Source organism: Lissotriton helveticus, chromosome 10, assembly GCF_964261635.1.
Source record: "Lissotriton helveticus chromosome 10, aLisHel1.1, whole genome shotgun sequence".
In the NCBI taxonomy this organism is placed as follows: Eukaryota; Metazoa; Chordata; class Amphibia; order Caudata; family Salamandridae; genus Lissotriton; species Lissotriton helveticus.
Window position 1 is genome coordinate 805,391,648 of NC_136071.1, and position 19,882 is coordinate 805,411,529.

At 45.2% G+C, this 19,882-nt stretch overlaps 1 protein-coding gene across 2 annotated transcripts in view; it reads left to right on the forward strand.

Annotated features, from left to right (window-relative positions):
• The window catches only part of ODAD2 (outer dynein arm docking complex subunit 2), a 1,353,572-nt gene extending 1,344,978 nt beyond the window's left edge, over positions 1 to 8,594 (forward strand). For both annotated transcript variants that reach the window (XM_078663397.1, XM_078663398.1), the window contains one exon: positions 8,276 to 8,594. In XM_078663397.1, coding sequence (XP_078519523.1) covers positions 8,276 to 8,389 — 114 coding nt within the window. In that variant the 3' untranslated portion in view covers positions 8,390 to 8,594. The remainder of the gene's footprint in view (positions 1 to 8,275) is intronic.
• The last annotated feature ends 11,288 nt before the right edge of the window (positions 8,595 to 19,882 follow it).

Here is a 19,882-nt window from a genome sequence, read left to right on the forward strand (position 1 = left end):
AATAGCCATTATTTCATAAATAGCGCAATCGCTATTTACTTACAGAAGTTGCAATGTAAAACCACAAACCATATAGACATTTAAACACACATTTAACCCACAGATCAACACTTAAGACAGAAATAAAGGACAGCCCACAGACTGTACTTAAATTAAACCATTTGTAAATACTAGTTGTAAGTCATATTTACAAGAAACGCTTCTCAATAGTATTCCAAAAGACTGCAAAACAAAAAACAGCCCAATCTTATTTCCAAGAAGCCAAAATACTCTCAATTCACTAGCTTTGGCTGGCAGAACACCAACAAATCATTCTGCAGATCTCCATTCATAAAATTGCGCAGAAAAAGGATCCATATTTTAATTCGCTGGGGATACAGAATCACCAAGGAAGAAATATGTTTTTATACCTAAACCTATCTAGCTATTCCCTCAAGGGAGCGGCTAATTTAATTCACATCTCACTATGGTACCTCCAAAAAGCAACACATTCTTTGATGTGTGCTTGAAACAGGCATGCCCAAAATATTGCAGAATATGCAAATATTATACCCAAAGTAGTTCTTAAAGTACTCTATGTACGTTGCACCATTCAAACAAAATCAGAGGAAAATCTCCTCAATACCTGCCTACACAAATTGCAATTTGCATATCTAACCCATACAAATCGAAAGTTGGCCAACAAAAATTCCAAAATTCCAAAGCCACAGTAAGCGTTACTAAACTACCTTAGCAATCCAAGGCATCAAAACCAACAGTAAGAGCGGCAGAACGACTCTTACCAAACAAATGGTTGTCTAAATTCTAACTGCCAAGTTCTGAATGACCTAACTTTTTTTTTTTTAATACTCACGCCAAAAAGGTTCTCAGTCAGAGGTGACATCATGTGGAGGATCAAAATCAGGAAGACCAGAAATATACCAGGCTGCAGAGACAGAAAATCCCCAGAATCTCTGTGCACAGAGTACCTCCTTAGTAGAGTCCTGTCCTCCACAGTAGATTTCTGTCTCCTGACAAGATCACTCCCTCAGAAAGCCGCTTCTCTGACGAGGTCCACGTTGGAGCGCCATTTGAAGAACATTGAAACCTGAAACAGGGGTCCCACTGATACTTGGTCCTTTTAAACCAACAAAGAAGAAATTGGCACAGAAGCTGAAATATAAAAGAGCATTTTTATTAACCTCAAAGGAGTGAGACTACGTCACACAGAAGTCTTAGCAACTGAATGAGGCAGTCTAAGGAGTACAGAAAACTGGGGCTTTATATATGCTTGGGGTTAAATAGTAAGCATAAATGCAAGGGGCAGTCCTGGCTCATGTAAGCATGCAAAATTACTAAGATGGGCATACAAGATCTGCTTGCTCAACAAAGTGGGAGGAGAGTTACTTCTCCATGCAGCAGCAAAAATAGCCTGACAGTTATACTAGAGAAGCAGGTGCATTCTACTAGCTAGGCCCTTCTGGGCATGTGCGAAGGTGGAAGATGCTAAATATAATTTGTCTCTAGGCAGACTTCAAGAGCAGTTAACAGAAAGGTAGAACAGAGCACATGGCAAACAAAATGGCTGCCAGAAATACAAAATGGCGTTCAGCTCATGCTAACAAATCCGTCCAATATTTAACACCAGGACAGAAGTGGGGTCACAATGGTCATTCACTGGTGACTCAGCCCTTCTGGCTGGCCCCTGAACCACTGGTTCTTCCACTGGGGACTTTTTCCCCCTCTCACCCCTCAATCTGGACTTCTGCATCCTCCACTTAGGCGTGGCACCGCAAGACACCAGAACTGATGGAGGCCTGCCTCCAGACACTCCCAGTTCACCAGACACTAGGGGATCCCCCTCAACTGGCAGCCCATCAGGACAGCCTAGGCTCCCCACCTGGTGATCCCTTAAAGAACCATCCAGGCTCTGAGACTGGGTTTCAGGCATCTTGGGACACGGCCCCACACTCAGTCTTTCTCCACTGAGACAGGGCGTGAGCCCCTACACCACTCCCACTACACCGGGGCCTAGCTGGGTGACTCTGAACCTCTTCCATCACTCTGGGTTGGGATATACCTGAGCCACTTCCCTCAGTGTCACTCCCCAATGCCTCTCCAGAACCTCTGGATCCACCAAAAGGTCTGCCTCCAATATGAGCTCCCTGGGGTCAGAGAACTCACTCTCCAACGGGTGTTGGCATAGCTCTGGAAAACAGGGACTTACAATATGATCTCCCACGATTGGATCACACAGCTCCCTACCAGGATCAACCAAACTATCCTTCACCTCTCCATCCAGTGCCTCGCACACTTACTCCACACTACTCTCCTGAGATTGGCAAGACTGCATCTGAATGTCTTTGTCACTCAACCCACACTCTTCTGGGTGGTCTTCACACTCACATACCAGGACTTCAACCTTGGGGAACCCCTCTCCTTACACCTCACATCTAGAGTGAGTAGAGTGTCCCTCCCACGACTAGTACTAGGTACTTTTTGATAAGTTTAAAGTTTAAGGGAAACGGGCTGTGGGCTTAAGCAAGGGAGTATTATGCGTTATATTGAGGGGCGTAGTTGAGGGTAGCACAATACAATAGTCATTTTTTTAAGTAGTGAGTGTTGTAATCACTCGGGGGTAAAATGGTTTGAGGTGTGGGAGGGATAATGATCTGTTTGGTTCACAGACTATGTGTGTGCAAATATAGAAAAAATAGGAGTGGGATAATGAGTTTAGTTTTCACTTGAGGGTTATGTTTTGCTGTATAATGTTTTTCAACAGTGAATGGGTGGCTGAGATGTGTTTCTGATCTTGTTACAGAGACCCCTGACGAAGAGCCAGTAAGGCTCGAAATGCATTGGGCATAAAATCATGAGTCATTTTCGCTGCAAATTCCTATTTTGATCTTTAATTCAACGTGTTACTGTGAAAAGCCTGTTTGAGCACTCAGTGGACATATGAAAAAATGAAATAAAGAAACAGAAAGAATTTCGCTGTATCTTCAGTGATTTATAGAGCTCCGTTAAGTGATGGATTAAATAATTGCACATCTTGGGTTGAAATGTTTTATAATACTGCGAAAAAAAGAATCAGCGAATAATAAGTGAACAGCATGAGGGAAGTTTCCCATATGACAGTGTGACAGGAGGGTGCGCGAGACTGCGCCCGAGTTTTCCGCCTCCCACGCCTAGGACCATGAACCCCTGCCTCAGTTTCCCCATTCTCCTCAAGGACTCTATGCACTACTGGAGCTACCTTGTGTCCTTGAACCTCCTGGTGTATGTCACCCCCTCCTTCAAGTCAGGCGCCACATGTCTGGGTTTATGTACTGCTCCCTCAGCACTAGATAACTCAATTTTGCTGCCACCATCTGAGCTGGATTCCACCTCCAGCTCAGCAAAGCTCACTTCCTGAGCTACACACATTTCTTTTTTCTGGGCTGAGACACTCATGGCCTCAAGCCTCTCGAGCTCCAAATCAAGCTCCCTCATTCTCAACGTATGCTCAAACTGCATCCTCTTTTCCTCTAGGGCCAATTTCCTAGTTTGCAACTCAAACTCTACCTGCACATTTAACTTAAGCTTGGTCAGCTCCATCTCATGCATCCTACTCTTCTCCCTGTTCTCCAGCTCTTCTGGGGACAGGCCCTTGGCAGAAAGACTGCTACCTACTGGAGAAGGTGCTCTCCTCCCCTCTGGACCCAAGGGCCCTTCCAGCTGCTCCTCTGCATTTTCAGACCACTCCTCATTCTAAAGGAATATTTCTTCCTTCGACCAAGGCCCTCCGCGCCTTTTGGAACTTATCCTTCTTGGTGAACCCCGGTCATAGCACCTTTAAATCTCCTGCAGAAGTGCTTCAGCTGTTTCACATTGTAGCATTCTAGTTTCTCCTCTTCCCAATCACAATCAACGGATGCGATGGATGCTGCTTTGCTCATGTTGGCTAAACTTGGCAGTTCTAGGCAAAAATAGAAAATCCCAGGAAAAACAATCTACCAAAAGTACGTGGTTGCGTTTGGTCTGCACTCACTAGTAGTGTTCACCAATCACTATATATGAGTCACAAATGCAAGTCCAGAATCCTCACTGCTGACCACCAATGTTAGATTTGGGGGTCTCTAGTTGGCAGATGTAGGTATCTTTGACCAAATAGGGACCCTTGCGTCTAGTCAGGGTAAGGGGCGACACTCCTAAAATAACCCCTGCTCACCCACTTGGTAGCTTGGCACGAGCAGGCAGGCTTATCTCAGAGGCAGTGTGTAAAGCATTTGTGCATACATACAGTAATACAGTGAAAACACTACAGATGGACACCACACAGGTTGTATTATAAAAATAAGTATTTTTATATAGACTGAACACAAGACCACAAAAGGCAAAAATCCACAATACTGTACTTTAGAATGGTAGAAATAGCTTAGTTCTCCTTAGATGTGAAATGCGACACTTTGAGAACATTGTACCTTTGGATGCGTAATGCTATACAATGAAAGTGTTGCAGGGAGGTGATGCGTCAGTTCCTTGCACGCAAGAACGGTAATGCGTCAGGTCCTTACTGCTGCATAGGGGATGTGTCGGTTCTTCTCCGTGTGGAGAGGTGATGCGTCGGTTTCTTATGGCGCTTCCATTGCGATGCGACCAGCAGCGCCGTGATGCGATGAAGATCCGGTGCAATGAAACAAAAGGGCATCTTCTCCTTGATGCGACAACGATGCGTGCCCGCCTGACGTGACAGGTCCTGCAACACGCTTCTCGGTGATGCGACGCGTCTGCTGCGACGGCTGCACTCTTCTTCGGTGATGCGAGGTGCTTCGGGTGATGCAATAGAGGCAGCGGCGGTACGCTTCTCCGGTGATGAGACAGCAACACTCTTCTCCGGTGATGCGACGACAACGGCTGTGGCGTCGACACGCTTCTTCGTCTTGCATCGCGCTTCCTGCTCCCAGTGACATGCAGTCTCTCAGATGGCCCAACTCAACAGCAGGCACTTCAGTTCTCAGCAAGGGAAGGCAGGGGAGCTGGTTGGTGAAGTCTGTTGTCCCTGAGACTTTAGCAGGAGGCAAGCTCTATCTCAAGCCCTTGGAGATCCTTTACAAGTTGATTTGAAAGTATCACAAAGTCCTTTCTCCTTTCTTTGGCAGTCAGGCAACCACTGCAGGCCAATCCCCCAAACAGCACTCAGCTTAGGTATAGTCTCCTCCTCAGTTTCTCTGGTTCCTCTCATCAGCAAAGGTTCTTCTCGTTTCCCATAACATGATCTAAAATTCTGGGGTTTGGGTCCACTCTTTTATACTCATTTTCCCTTTGTTCTCTGAAGGCCTTTGCCTAGTCAAAACCAGTTCTGGTCAGTCCTGGAGCACTTTGTTCTCAAGATTCCTTCTTTCCTTTCACAGTGTAGGCCAGGGACATCAGATGCACCACAGGAGGTGGAGCCAGCATTGTGGCGGGAAGGCATAGCCCTATTCAGGTCCCAGGTGCAACTCCTCCCACCCATCTACATGCAAATCTCTCTGTTCAGCCCTGTGCTGACTCACCCTACATCCTGGCATCCCCCAGCAACTGTCACTCAAACTCCAGACAAGGAATAAACAACCTAGCAGAGGCAGGCTTGGAAAGTTAGGCAAGAAAATACCTACTTTCTACAAGTGGTATTTTCAAACACAGAATGTTAAAACCAACTTCACTAAAAAATGTCTTTTATCATATAAATTGATACTTGTATAGCGCACTACTCACCCGCAAGGGTCTTAAGGCGCTTGTGCGAATACCGCTGTGGAACCCATCCTGGCTTTCCCTGTGAGGTGTCCACTCCTGGGCACCCCCAAGGTGGAGGCCAGGCATCCTTAGCCTTGTGGGGGCCGTTGTGGAGAATAAGCAAGCTATTGCCCAGAGTTGCAGAGTGGGACTCCATGATTGGAATAGGCACCGAGGCGAGAATGATCAGGTCCGTGGAATTTCTGAGCCCAAGACCCACCGAGGCGGGGAATTGAACCCTGGTCCCGGGCTAGACCTCTGCATCAGGGTTCTGCCACTCTAACCATTGAGCCACACTTCTCCAGGCTCAGGCATACTAAACTCGAATTTCTACCTAGTTCCCTGAGTCAGTTAGGATTATAAGATGTTATCATCAAACTGCCCATTCTGGCCTATGGGGAACAGGTAGCCTTGCAATAGTGAAAAACGAAAATTGCTGTAATTCACTATTAGGACATGCCACACACACCAGAGCACGCCCTACCTTTTACCTACAATGCACCCTGCCCTTTGGCCTACCATAGGGGTGACTAATATGCAGAAAATGGAAGGTTTAATGGCTGGCAAGTGGGTGCACATGCCCTGTCAGCATGGCAGTACCAGACTGCACACAGGCTCTTTAATGGCAGACCTAAGACACACTTTTACAGGCTGCTTCTGTTGGTGGCACAACCAGTGCGGCAAGCCCACCAGCAGCATTTGATTTACAAGCCCTGGGCACACTCAGTGCACTGTATTAGGGTCTTACAAGTAAACCAAACCAGCCAATCATGGAGTCACTAATACATACATCAATTTATTATAGGGAGAGCATATGCACTTTAGCATGGATCAGCAGTGAAAAAGTGCCCAGAGTCATAAAAGCAACAAAAACAGGTCAGACAAAATACAGGAGGAAGGCAAAAAGTTCAGGGATGACCCTGCAAAAAGGGCCAAGTCCAACATAAACGTACATCATTTACAAAAATAGCCTAGAGGCCCTGATCAACTGGCTCATTGAGACTTAGTAATGGATTACTTTGCTAAAACAAAATCAACGACAGGCTGATTTCTACCTCTTCTCCAATAAACACATACATGTTCTTCCCACTGACTGACTCATCCCATTGAAAACCCTAGTATTCTCCCCCCAATACTAACACTCCTTCAAAGTCTTTCAGCTTCATGTTAGGAACTGTGCTGTACATTCACTTGTGAAGAAAATGGATAAGAGCACCAGCTAATCTGTTTTGAAATAGAGGACCTTTTTTCCAAAGGTGAACCACAAACAAAATGTAGAATCCATGGGCAATATGGCAGTGCCTCTCCTCAATGGCTTCCACAAAATTCACCTGTCTGTTCTACTATATAATTTGCAGGTTGTCTCAGGCACTATGGTTCTTGATCATATGACCCCCCCCCCCCCCCCACTGACCTCCTTCAGAAGAACCCCCCCAATGAATTACACAGTATGTAGGATATAACCTGTATGAATAACAGCTGTCCGTGACTGAGCACCCTGCAATGTCTAGATCAAAAGCTAAACATCTCTGGAGGAAATATAATTCTAAGACTCAAAACACATCTACACCAGGTTGTGCTATATTTAAGACAGAAATCCACCCTCATTAATTCCAAAAATGTTGAATGCCCTACTTGCTCATCAAGCATATCCCATGCTTTACCTAATTCTAAACAAGTTTCATAGATCACTTGCAAAGTAGATCATTAAATGCCACAAATTATTATTGTCAACTGCCTGGAAATATTACCACGGTTACATACCTTCTGTATTTGTTATTTTGATTATTGATCCATTTTCATTCTCTTCTCATTGATTTCTACAACTATTCTTCAGCTACACTGAAATGTAATTTTGTATCTCTACATGGGATATTGTGAAGATCTGCTCATTTTGTGCCACCCCTTGTTTCTCTGTAAATATATATCTCATGAACATCTCTCTGGCACCACCTACTTTGAACTGCTCTTGGTGATTTACTGCGGTTCCTCTTATCTCCTTAATATAAAATTCCTGTGCTGTTACTCAGTGCTGTCCATATTTTGTAATTTATCTTCTTGGGTATTCTGTGCTTTCTGTAATGAATATAAAGTGATCTGTCACCTCTTATTGTGGGCCTGGTTCACGCTATATAGAAAATACACATTGCACTGTCCTAGGCCACTACACATTGTAGGCAACACATGAGCATTTATGTTGTGTTTGAGGTTCAAACTATGCACATCGTATCTAACTTTCAATAGCCAGGCAAATATTCGTATGTAACTTAGCATTAAAAAACAAGCTAAGAATAATCTGGTTGAATAAACATCTACAATATTAATCTACTTTTTGTAAACGCGTCTTTCTACAACCCAAAGTCAAATATTTGTCTGGGCGAATGCTAACATGCTGAATCTGTGATTGATGGGAAAATGCATTGGCATTGATTTTCTATAACTTGGCTTTTAATTATAACATAATATTTAATTGGTCTTTCTTTCAGATTCTTCTTGTCTTAAAGTAACTTTTCTTAATATGTTGTCTTTTTCTTTTCACTAGCTTCTGTTGGACATGGTGGGTTCCACAGATGAGCTCTTACAAGAAGCTGCAGCTGGTTGTATAGCGAATATCCGCAGATTGGCTCTTGCTAGTGAAAAGGCAAAATTTGGTTGAATTCTGAAGAATGGTTACTCTATTTTTAACTGTTCAACACAAAATACTACAGTGTACACATGTAACTTCCGAATTGAAGATTAAGTAAGATTTATCGCCATGTGATAAAAGTACGAATTTAGAAAAAGTAATTATGATCAACATTAAATATTTATTCAGATATTATTGTAATAAAGATATATATATATATGTGTGTGTATCTTCACTGTGTTGCGTTTGTACTTTTCTAAAATTCTTTAGTATGTAGCCTTTTGATAAGTTTCAAACCTCATAACATTTAGCTACATATTCTCGAATTTAAAACAAGCTGCTAATAAATTAACATTGAATTGTGGTGGCTGAATGGAGTTTTCTTCGCTTATTGTTTAAGGATGAATATGTCCCATTTGTTGGCAGCATTTCCTCACAGTATGGTTTCTGTTTTCCTGATAAATGAAGTCCAAACGACCTGTGTCTTAAGGTTCTCAATTGTTGATGCCAAATGCAATATAACCGTGTGTAAGTAGGCCACATGTGGCATCACTGCATCTGAGCATTTTGGTTGGTCAATCCGAGGTGCGGTACTGCTGCAGGGTTGTTTGATGATGAGGTTCTTCTTATTCCGCTCTGTAGTAGTAGAAGTAACTTGGAAATACAGAGAATACATGGTACAATCTGATTGTCTTGGACCTCGAGCTCAGCTTTTTCGTTGGGAACAGAAGTCTTTTTCACAGTCTAGCCCTTCATTTGCAAAAACTGTTTTTCTATTCTTCATCATGGAACCTTAATTGATTAAATAGCCCCACCCATATGCCAGATCCAAGATCACATTTATAATATATATTTAACTGCTTTATTTTAAATTCCTAAACATTTGACCACATTACACTCATATTCTCATTCCTAAAATAGCTTTTTTTCTTGAATTCCACACGTTTACAAAATACTGTGCATCACCTGAAGACAGTGCATATTAGCATGCCTATTTAGCTATCACAGAAACTAAAATTGTCCAGCTTTAATAAGGCCTTAAAAAGCTATTCTCTTCTCCATATTAGTACACTCCTCTTGAAGCAGTCATCCTTATTTCTTATTTGCCCCTAATCTATGTCCTACACCACGCTCTCTCGTAAAACTTGCCACCTTAAACCCCAGAATTCAAGCATAATCTAAAAAAACATCATCTACCAAGCAAACATTCCCCATCATTCCTACCCATCACATTTGCTCAATAGAGTCTGTTGACATTCAAACCACTTATCCTGTATCTTTTCTCACTCATCAATTGCAAAGACATTTGAACCCATATAATTTTATTTGAACAATGATGTTTAATGACTGAAATCTCTGTTTCCCATGATACTTCCTTAGGCACACTGATACCTCGTCCTGTCGGTTAAGCTTGCGCAATATAAAGAAGATAAATAATTACATTATCGTATCCTGAGCAGCTGAAATATCCTCTGCATCACCTACTTGAACAGGACGAATGTAAATTGAACAGGTGCGCAACGGAATCAATTGCCCTCTAACAAGGTCAAATGGTGTGACCAGGATGCAGCATGATCTGGTGATTTGTAGAACTCTGCTAAATCTTTCTACTGCCCCAGCCTTCCTCAAAAACACATTGGTTAGAAAATGAATGTCTTTCCACTCACATGCCATGGCTCAGGTCATATAGATGAACATATATTCTAAGGCCACTATTTCTCTTGCTAGCTACCACAAATTGAGCTAGCCACATGTATGCTTATACTGTCTAGATAACATCTTCCTTCCATTTCATGTTCCTCCTGATTTATGTAACATATGTACTATTGGCATTCTAGAGTCTCTGATAAAGATACAGCCAAATATTTTCATTTTACAGACCTTGTGATGGAAAACTTGTGAACATTATTACACCACACTATTGCTGGTTCAAGCACAGCAACCTAAAGAGTTGTTTGTTTTTAGTTCCATTCTTAAAATACCCTGATGCCACATTCTGTGGAAATCATTTCTTTTTTTAGCAACAAAAAACCTCTCTGACCTACCTCTGCTGCAGAAATGTAACTACAATTGTTTTTCCGCAATAGACTGAAATGACGAAGAATCCACCATAACCTACACATTATGTGTCTGTCAGACCTCAGTCAGTTCCTTCATCTCACCAGCTTATTCCTTCTTTTCAGGCACAAATAGCACAACTTCATTCATCTTTCTGTCCCCATCTGATATGCCTTCACACTCAGCCCTTACTTTACTATGCAGTGTCTTCTTACAGTCATTTGCATAATGACGCACAACCTCACATAAGAGATAATTGCTGTTTCTAGCCAGAAAGTAATTTTCTCTCAGTAACGTAGTAACATAAATTCCATCTGATTGTCGCTAAACTGCTGGTGAATCCTGTCTTTCACATCGATTTTAAATACAACCCTCCATTTTTCAAAAACACATCAGTGTTTTCCAGGATAGTGCCTTGAACATATTCCTACCCCCTCAATCGCCGTCCACTGAAACAGTTGAATAAATTATGTAACTGCTAAACAGAAACAACCACAATGCTCACCCACTGCGCTCTCACGCTATGCACACGTGTTCTACATAGCATGGCCTTTGCGTTGCACAGCATGCGAACTCCCAGGTCAAGATGTCTTTTGGCCACCTATGTACTTTCTGTGCAAACGTCTTTCCCCATAGTCTCCTGCATTGGTGAACAAATTATTTCTTCCGTAGGCCATCGGAGGCCCACTGACTTGCTGTCCTTCCCGTGACTGTCCTTTGCAGTTTCGCTGGAGTGGGACACGGTCCCCCAGCGCACTGGGCACGTCACGAGTGGGTGGGTCCTTAACTCCCGACATGCCGCAAAGGCGGGTGAGCACTCCTGCAGCACTGGCTACTTCCTTGGGCCATCGCATGCCTCACCAACCTGCTGGTCTTCCCGCGGCTGTCCATTGCAGTTTCGCTGCGGTGGGACATGGTCTCCTGGCGCACTGAGCATGTCACAAGCGGGTGGGTCTGAAGTTGAACTCCGACATGCCGTAAAGGCGGTGGAGCACTCCCGCAGGCCAGGTTGGCCCACTCTCTTGGCTTTTTTTTTTGGGCCCTTATAAATATCGTCAGGACATCATTGTCAGCTGATGAAAGCCAGCCACTAGACTTTAACGGGACCAGTGAAAAGTAAGTCGTTCTTCCTGTGTATGGTTCCTTCTATGTGGTGCTTTTGTTAACTAGTACTTAACACCAGTGTGTGGGCAAATGTAAGGTCGGAGGTATAAATTCATCACATGAACCAACTATTACTCCTAAGCGATCCACCATAGACACCTTTCTTGCTCGCGCCATATCTAAAGAAAAAGACCAAGCTGAACGACGTATGTCCCTGAATGCAACTGGGCAAAATGGATCTGAGTGTCTATTATCTACCAAAGAGCAGTTTGGCCTGAGTAAAAACCAACATGGTCAGAATACTGGATGCATCAAGGGGCCAGAGAACATTACAGCCTGTCAAGTACCTACTGTTTTAGAAACGGTAACACTTCCAATCTCCCCATGCAAGGCTGCCACAGCTAAAGCCTCAACCACAGCCCACTCGCCCGCAGCTAAACGTAAAAGAAAGACACAGAATTATACTACTGTTAATCTGAGCTCCTCATATATACCTTTTTTGCAAGGGCTGGCTGCTCACTGTAATTGGATAGACAAACCAGCGTGGGTACCAGTCTGGGAGAAGCTAACAACTGTTATAAATGTACAAGAGGCTAATAGGGAATCTGCTACTATGATACATGCTGTGGGCCAGTCCCTGCGGAGACAAATGAACAAACACCTCTCTAATATCAATATGTCTTCACAGGAGGTAGTTATTATTAATCTGCCACCTGCCTCCTGCCCATATGTGGCAGTATTGGTTAATGTCCCCCCATTGAAACCAGGGGTTAGGGAGATTACTGAATGCCTGAAGAACAAGGTTGTCCACTGGCCTAGCTCCGAACGCTCATTCCCCCCTGCTAGAGCACACCAAATTCTGTTGACAAGGAGAGTGGAGTGGATCAGACCACTAAAGAAAAATGTTTAGGGTAATTGCCTAGTTAATAATTTTCAGAACCCTGGAGTTGCCAGAGGCATTCATACACAGGTAGGGCCACCCACAGCGGCTGTTCGATATATGGGTATACTCCCAATGGGGGGGGTTTATCGGCATCTAAGGATTTTAGGCCAATATTATGATGGGGCATGGAACTTGCAGACACCAAGGGTGATGCTGCAGTGTCCAATAGAAATCAGGTATTGAGCACCCTAAATGACAATGAATGACTTGGTCGTGGAGGACATTACCATTGCGGGGGACCCAGAACTTATTGTAGAGGGGATCTTATTACCGCCTAGATAAGCCATCTGCCCCCTAAAGATCACGTACTCATTTCTGGGATGGCTCCAGATTGTAGGTTGGCTGTAGCCAAGGCTGCAAAGGCAACCTGTAATGAACATCCAAGCACATGTAACACATCTACCTGTGCATCAAATAGGGATCCTGTAAGTCAGTATCCTTAAGCTTGCAACTTGGAATGTGAATGGGCTAACACATAAGATAGGAAATGTTGATTGGATTAGCACTATATCTTGTTATGATGTTATATGTATACAAGAAACCTGGTGCACAAGCCCAGTACACGTAGAAGGGTTTTCTCATATTTTCTAGAAGCTCTAGCGTCGCAAGCTGGGCGGGCGAAAGAGATACTATATAGATACTTATCGCTAATAAAAATTACTGTAAATGTTAAGAGGATTTCATCAGTGGGCCCCCATTCTCAATTATTGTGGCTGAACAAAAAGGAGGGAGCGATCTAGTAATTGTAAATTATGATAACAACATCTTTGATTCAACACTTACCAGTGTGGCTACAGCTCTTGACCATGGCCTCGAAGCCTTCTTAGGCTCCATTTATACAGATTTTGTATTAGTACGGGCAGGAGAATATTCAGGCATGTAGATTGTCTACCACGCAGGCATGCGGTCATATTTATCAGTTTCAAAAAGGGGGTGGTGATGGGCAGAGTATCTGAGTTAATCAGAACACTCCTACCCAGTCAACAGATCAGGGCTTGATCCATCACCGTTTTTTAGCTCACTGCACCATCCCAGTTCAGAACCTGGCTATATGCAAATTAGTCTGTCCCTGGCCCAGTGCATCATGGGAACAGGGCAGACCAAACTACCAAGCCAATTCTTCACTGGAAAGGAAACAAGCTTCCGGGGACCGGTTTCTGGCATTACAGCCGTCTTCGGCCCGGCTTGCTTGAATCCTGATGGTGCAGTGAGCAAGGGACTCATCTCTGAGCATACCCTTCCACACTCATGGTGGCCAAAAAAAATTCAAAAAGGGGGTGGTGATGGACAGAGTATCTGAGTTAATCAGAACACTCCTACCCAGTCAACAGATCAGGGCTTGATCCATCACCGTTTTTTAGCTCACTGCACCATCCCAGTTCAGAAACTGGCTATATGCAAATTAGTCTGTCCCTGGCCCAGTGCATCATGGGAACAGGGCAGACCAAACTACCAAGCCAATTCTTCACTGGAAAGGAAACAAGCTTCCGGGGACCGGTTTCTGGCATTACAGCCGTCTTCGGCCCGGCTTGCTTGAATCCTGATGGTGCAGTGAGCAAGGGACTCATGTCTGGGCATACCCTTCCACACTCATGGTGGCCAAAATAATTTCAAAAAGGGGGTGGTGATGGACAGAGTATCTGAGTTAATCAGAACACTCCTACCCAGTCAACAGATCAGGGCTTGATCCATCACCGTTTTTAGCTCACTGCACCATCCCAGTTCAGAACCTGGCTATATGCAAATTAGTCTGTCCCTGGCCCAGTGCATCATGGGAACAGGGCAGACCAAACTACCAAGCCAATTCTTCACTGGAAAGAAAACAAGCTTCCGGGGACCGGTTTCTGGCATTACAGCCGTCTTCGGCCCGGCTTGCTTAAATCCTGATGGTGCAATGAGCAAGGGACTCATGTCTGAGCATACCCTTCCACACTCATGGTGGACAAAATAATTTCAAAAAGGGGGTGGTGATGGACAGAGTATCTGAGTTAATCAGAACACTCCTACCCAGTCAACAGATCAGGGCTTGATCCATCACCGTTTTTTAGCTCACTGCACCATCCCAGTTCAGAACCTGGCTATATGCAAATTAGTCTGTCCCTGGCCCAGTGCATCATGGGAACAGGGCAGACCAAACTACCAAGCCAATTCTTCACTGGAAAGGAAACAAGCTTCCGGGGACCGGTTTCTGGCATTACAGCCGTCTTCGGCCCGGCTTGCTTGAATCCTGATGGTGCAGTGAGCAAGGGACTCATGTGTGAGCATACCCTTCCACACTCATGGTGGCCAAAATAATGTCAAAAAGGGGGGTGGTGATGGACAGAGTATCTGAGTTAATCAGAACACTCCTACCCAGTCAACAGATCAGGGATTGATCCATCACCGTTTTTTAGCTCACTGCACCATCCCAGTTCAGAACCTGGCTATATGCAAATTAGTCTGTCCCTGGCCCATGCATCATGGGAACAGGGCAGACCAAACTACCAAGCCAATTCTTCACTGGAAAGGAAACAACCTTCCGGGGACCAGTTTCTGGCATTACAGCCGTCTTCGGCCCGGCTTGCTTGAATCCTGATGGTGCAGTGAGCAAGGGACTCATGTCTGAGCATACCCTTCCACACTCATGGTGGCCAAAGCAAGCCGGGCCGACGACGGCTGAAATGCCAGAAACCGGTCCCCGGAAGCTTGTTTCCTTCCCAGTGTAAGAATTGGCTCGGTAGTTTGGTTTGCCCTGTTCCCATCATGCACTGGGACAGGAACAGACTAATTTGCATATAGCCAGGTTCTGAACTGGGATGGTGCAGTGAGCTAAAAAACGGAGTTGGATCTAGCCCTGATCTCTTGACTGGGTGAGAGTATTCTGCTTAATTCAGAAACTCTGTCCATCACCACCCCTTGTTGTTAAATATTTTGTCCACCCTAAGCGTGGAAGGGTATACTCAGATGTGAGTTCCTTGCTCATTGCACCATCAGGATTCAAGCAAGCCGGGCCGACGACGGCTGAAATGCCAGAAACCGGTCCCTGGAAGCTTGTTTCCTTCCCAGTGTAAGAATTGGCTTGGTAGTTTGGTTTGCCCTGTTCCCATCATGCACTGGGACAGGAACAGACTAATTTGCATATAGCCAGGTTCTGAACTGGGATGGTGCAGTGAGCTAAAAAACGGTGTTGGATCTAGCCCTGATCTCTTGACTGGGTGAGAGTATTCTGCTTAATTCAGAAACTCTGTCCATCACCACCCCTTGTTGTTAAATATTTTGTCCACCCTAAGCGTGGAAGGGTATACTCAGATGTGAGTCCCTTGCTCATTGCACCATCAGGATTCAAGCAAGCCGGGCCGACGACGGCTGAAATGCCAGAAACCGGTCCCCGGAAGCTTGTTTCCTTCCCAGTGTAAGAATTGGCTTGGTAGTTTGGTTTGCCCTGTTCCCATCATGCACTGGGACAGGAACAGACTAATTTGCATATAGCCAGGTTCTGAACTGGGATGGTGCAGTGAGCTAAAAAACGGTGTTGGATCTAGCCCTGATCTCTTGACTGGGTGAGAGTATTCTGCTTAATTCAGAAACTCTGTCCATCACCACCCCTTGTTGTTAAATATTTTGTCCACCCTAAGCGTGGAAGGGTATACTCAGATGTGAGTCCCTTGCTCATTGCACCATCAGGATTCAAGCAAGCCGGGCCGACGACGGCTGAAATGCCAGAAACCGGTCCCCGGAAGCTTGTTTCCTTCCCAGTGTAAGAATTGGCTTGGTAGTTTGGTTTGCCCTGTTCCCATCATGCACTGGGACAGGAACAGACTAATTTGCATATAGCCAGGTTCTGAACTGGGATGGTGCAGTGAGCTAAAAAACGGTGTTGGGTCTAGCCCTGATCTCTTGACTGGGTGAGAGTATTCTGCTTAATTCAGAAACTCTGTCCATCACCACCCCTTGTTGTTAAATATTTTGTGTACCCTAAGCGTGGAAGGGTATACTCAGATGTGAGTCCCTTGCTCATTGCACCATCAGGATTCAAGCAAGCCGGGCCGACGACGGCTGAAATGCCAGAAACCGGTCCCCCGAAGCTTGTTTCCTTCCCAGTGTAAGAATTGGCTTGGTAGTTTGGTTTGCCCTGTTCCCATCATGCACTGGGACAGGAACAGACTAATTTGCATATAGCCAGGTTCTGAACTGGGAGGGTGCAGTGAGCTAAAAAACGGTGTTGGATCTAGCCCTGATCTCTTGACTGGGTGAGAGTATTCTGCTTAATTCAGAAACTCTGTCCATCACCACCCCTTGTTGTTAAATATTTTGTCCACCCTAAGCGTGGAAGTGTATACTCAGATGTGAGTCCCTTGCTCATTGCACCATCAGGATTCAAGCAAGCCGGGCCGACGACGGCTGAAATGCCAGAAACCGGTCCCCGGAAGCTTGTTTCCTTCCCAGTGTAAGATTTGGCTTGGTAGTTTGGTTTGCCCTGTTCCCATCATGCACTGGGACAGGAACAGACTAATTTGCATATAGCCAGGTTCTGAACTGGGAGGGTGCAGTGAGCTAAAAAACGGTGTTGGATCTAGCCCTGATCTCTTGACTGGGTGAGAGTATTCTGCTTAATTCAGAAACTCTGTCCATCACCACCCCTTGTTGTTAAATATTTTATCCACCCTAAGCGTGGAAGGGTATACTCAGATGTGAGTCCCTTGCTCATTGCACCATCACGATTCAAGCAAGCCGGGCCGACGACGGCTGAAATGCCAGAAACCGGTCCCGGGAAGCTTGTTTCCTTCCCAGTGTAAGAATTGGCTTGGTAGTTTGGTTTGCCCTGTTCCCATCATGCACTGGGACAGGAACAGACTAATTTGCATATAGCCAGGTTCTGAACTGGGATGGTGCAGTGAGCTAAAAAACGGTGTTGGATCTAGCCCTGATCTCTTGACTGGGTGAGAGTATTCTGCTTAATTCAGAAACTCTGTCCATCACCACCCCTTGTTGTTAAATATTTTGTCCACCCTAAGCGTGGAAGGGTATACTCAGATGTGAGTCCCTTGCTCATTGCACCATCAGGATTCAAGCAAGCCGGGCCGACGACGGCTGAAATGCCAGAAACCGGTCCCCGGAAGCTTGTTTCCTTCCCAGTGTAAGGATTGGCTTGGTAGTTTGGTTTGCCCTGTTCCCATCATGCACTGGGACAGGAACAGACTAATTTGCATACAGCCAGGTTCTGAACTGGGATGGTGCAGTGAGCTAAAAAACGGTGTTGGGTCTAGCCCTGGTCTCTTGACTGGGTGAGAGTATTCTGCTTAATTCAGAAACTCTGTCCATCACCACCCCTTGTTGTTAAATATTTTGTCCACCCTAAGCGTGGAAGGGTATACTCAGATGTGAGTCCCTTGCTCATTGCACCATCAGGATTCAAGCAAGCCGGGCCGACGACGGCTGAAATGCCAGAAACCGGTCCCCCGAAGCTTGTTTTCTTCCCAGTGTAAGAATTGGCTTGGTTGTTTGGTTTGCCCTGTTCCCATCATGCACTGGGACAGGAACAGACTAATTTGCATATAGCCAGGTTCTGAACTGGGATGGTGCAGTGAGCTAAAAAACGGTGTTGGATATAGCCCTGATCTCTTGACTGGGTGAGAGTATTCTGCTTAATTCAGAAACTCTGTCCATCACCACCCCTTGTTGTTAAATATTTTGTCCACCCTAAGCGTGGAAGGGTACACTCAGATGTGAGTCCCTTGCTCATTGCACCATCAGGATTCAAGCAAACCGGGCCGACGACGGCTGAAATGCCAGAAACCGGTCCCCGGAAGCTTGTTTCCTTCCCAGTGTAAGAATTGGCTTGGTAGTTTGGTTTGCCCTGTTCCCATCATGCACTGGGACAGGAACAGACTAATTTGCATATAGCCAGGTTCTGAACTGGGATGGTGCAGTGAGCTAAAAAACGGTGTTGGATCTAGCCCTGATCTCTTGACTGGGTGAGAGTATTCTGCTTAATTCAGAAACTCTGTCCATCACCACCCCTTGTTGTTAAATATTTTGTCCACCCTAAGCGTGGAAGGGTATACTCAGATGTGAGTCCCTTGCTCATTGCACCATCAGGATTCAAGCAAGCCGGGCCGACGACGGCTGAAATGCCAGAAACCGGTCCCCGGAAGCTTGTTTCCTTCCCAGTGTAAGAATTGGCTTGGTAGTTTGGTTTGCCCTGTTCCCATCATGCACTGTGACAGGAACAGACTAATTTGCATATAGCCAGGTTCTGAACTGGGATGGTGCAGTGAGCTAAAAAACGGTGTTGGATCTAGCCCTGATCTCTTGACTGGGTGAGAGTATTCTGCTTAATTCAGAAACTCTGTCCATCACCACCCCTTGTTGTTAAATATTTTGTCCACCCTAAGCGTGGAAGGGTATACTCAGATGTGAGTCCCTTGCTCATTGCACCATCAGGATTCAAGCAAGCCGGGCCGACGACGGCTGAAATGCCAGAAACCGGTCCCCGGAAGCTTGTTTCCTTCCCAGTGTAAGAATTGGCTTGATAGTTTGGTTTGCCCTGTTCCCATCATGCACTGGGACAGGAACAGACTAATTTGCATATAGCCAGGTTCTGAACTGGGATGGTGCAGTGAGCTAAAAAACGGTGTTGGATCTAGCCCTGATCTCTTGACTGGGTGAGAGTATTCTGCTTAATTCAGAAACTCTGTCCATCACCACCCCTTGTTGTCATATTTATCAGGACAGTGTGGGTAATGATTACTTTTGCCACAACGAGTACGGTCTCTAAATAAGACCTTCAATTACTTAGATGTGGCTGTGATATAAATGGAGAGCTAGTCCCAACATTTATTTTGAGAAACTTGTTTTCCATTATAGATCATGTATTGGTGTCTGTCTCTGCCAATGATAAGTGTGGTAATCTTAGTATTGTACTTTCAATTTTTAGTGACTACAATTTACCTACATTTCCCTTTGTTTTTGGGGGTCAAAGGCAGGCCTCATTTCATATAGTAAATAGTATTAATCCCAGTAGGGTAAATGGTGTAATAATTCAATTGACGGGTATTGACCCTAGTCGGATTCTGCAGGAAATAGTAGTGAATAATTTTAGGGAAATAACCTATTGTCTTTGGGATGATGGTGGTGGTGGTGGTGGTGGACGTGGTGGTGGTGTGGCAGACGTGGTGGTGGTGGATGTGGTGGTGGTGGTGGATGTGGTGGTGGTGGATGTGGTGGTGATAGACATGGTGGTGGTGGATGTGGTGGTTGAGGACGTGGTGGTGGTGGACGAGGTGGTGGTGGACGTGGTGGTGGTGGACATGGTGCTGGATGTTGAGGTGGATGTGGTGGGCATTGTGGTGTTGGTGATAGTGGACGTGGTGGTGAATGTGGTGGTGGTAGTGGACGTGGTGGTCGTGAACGTGGTGGTGGTGGATGTGGTGGTGGTG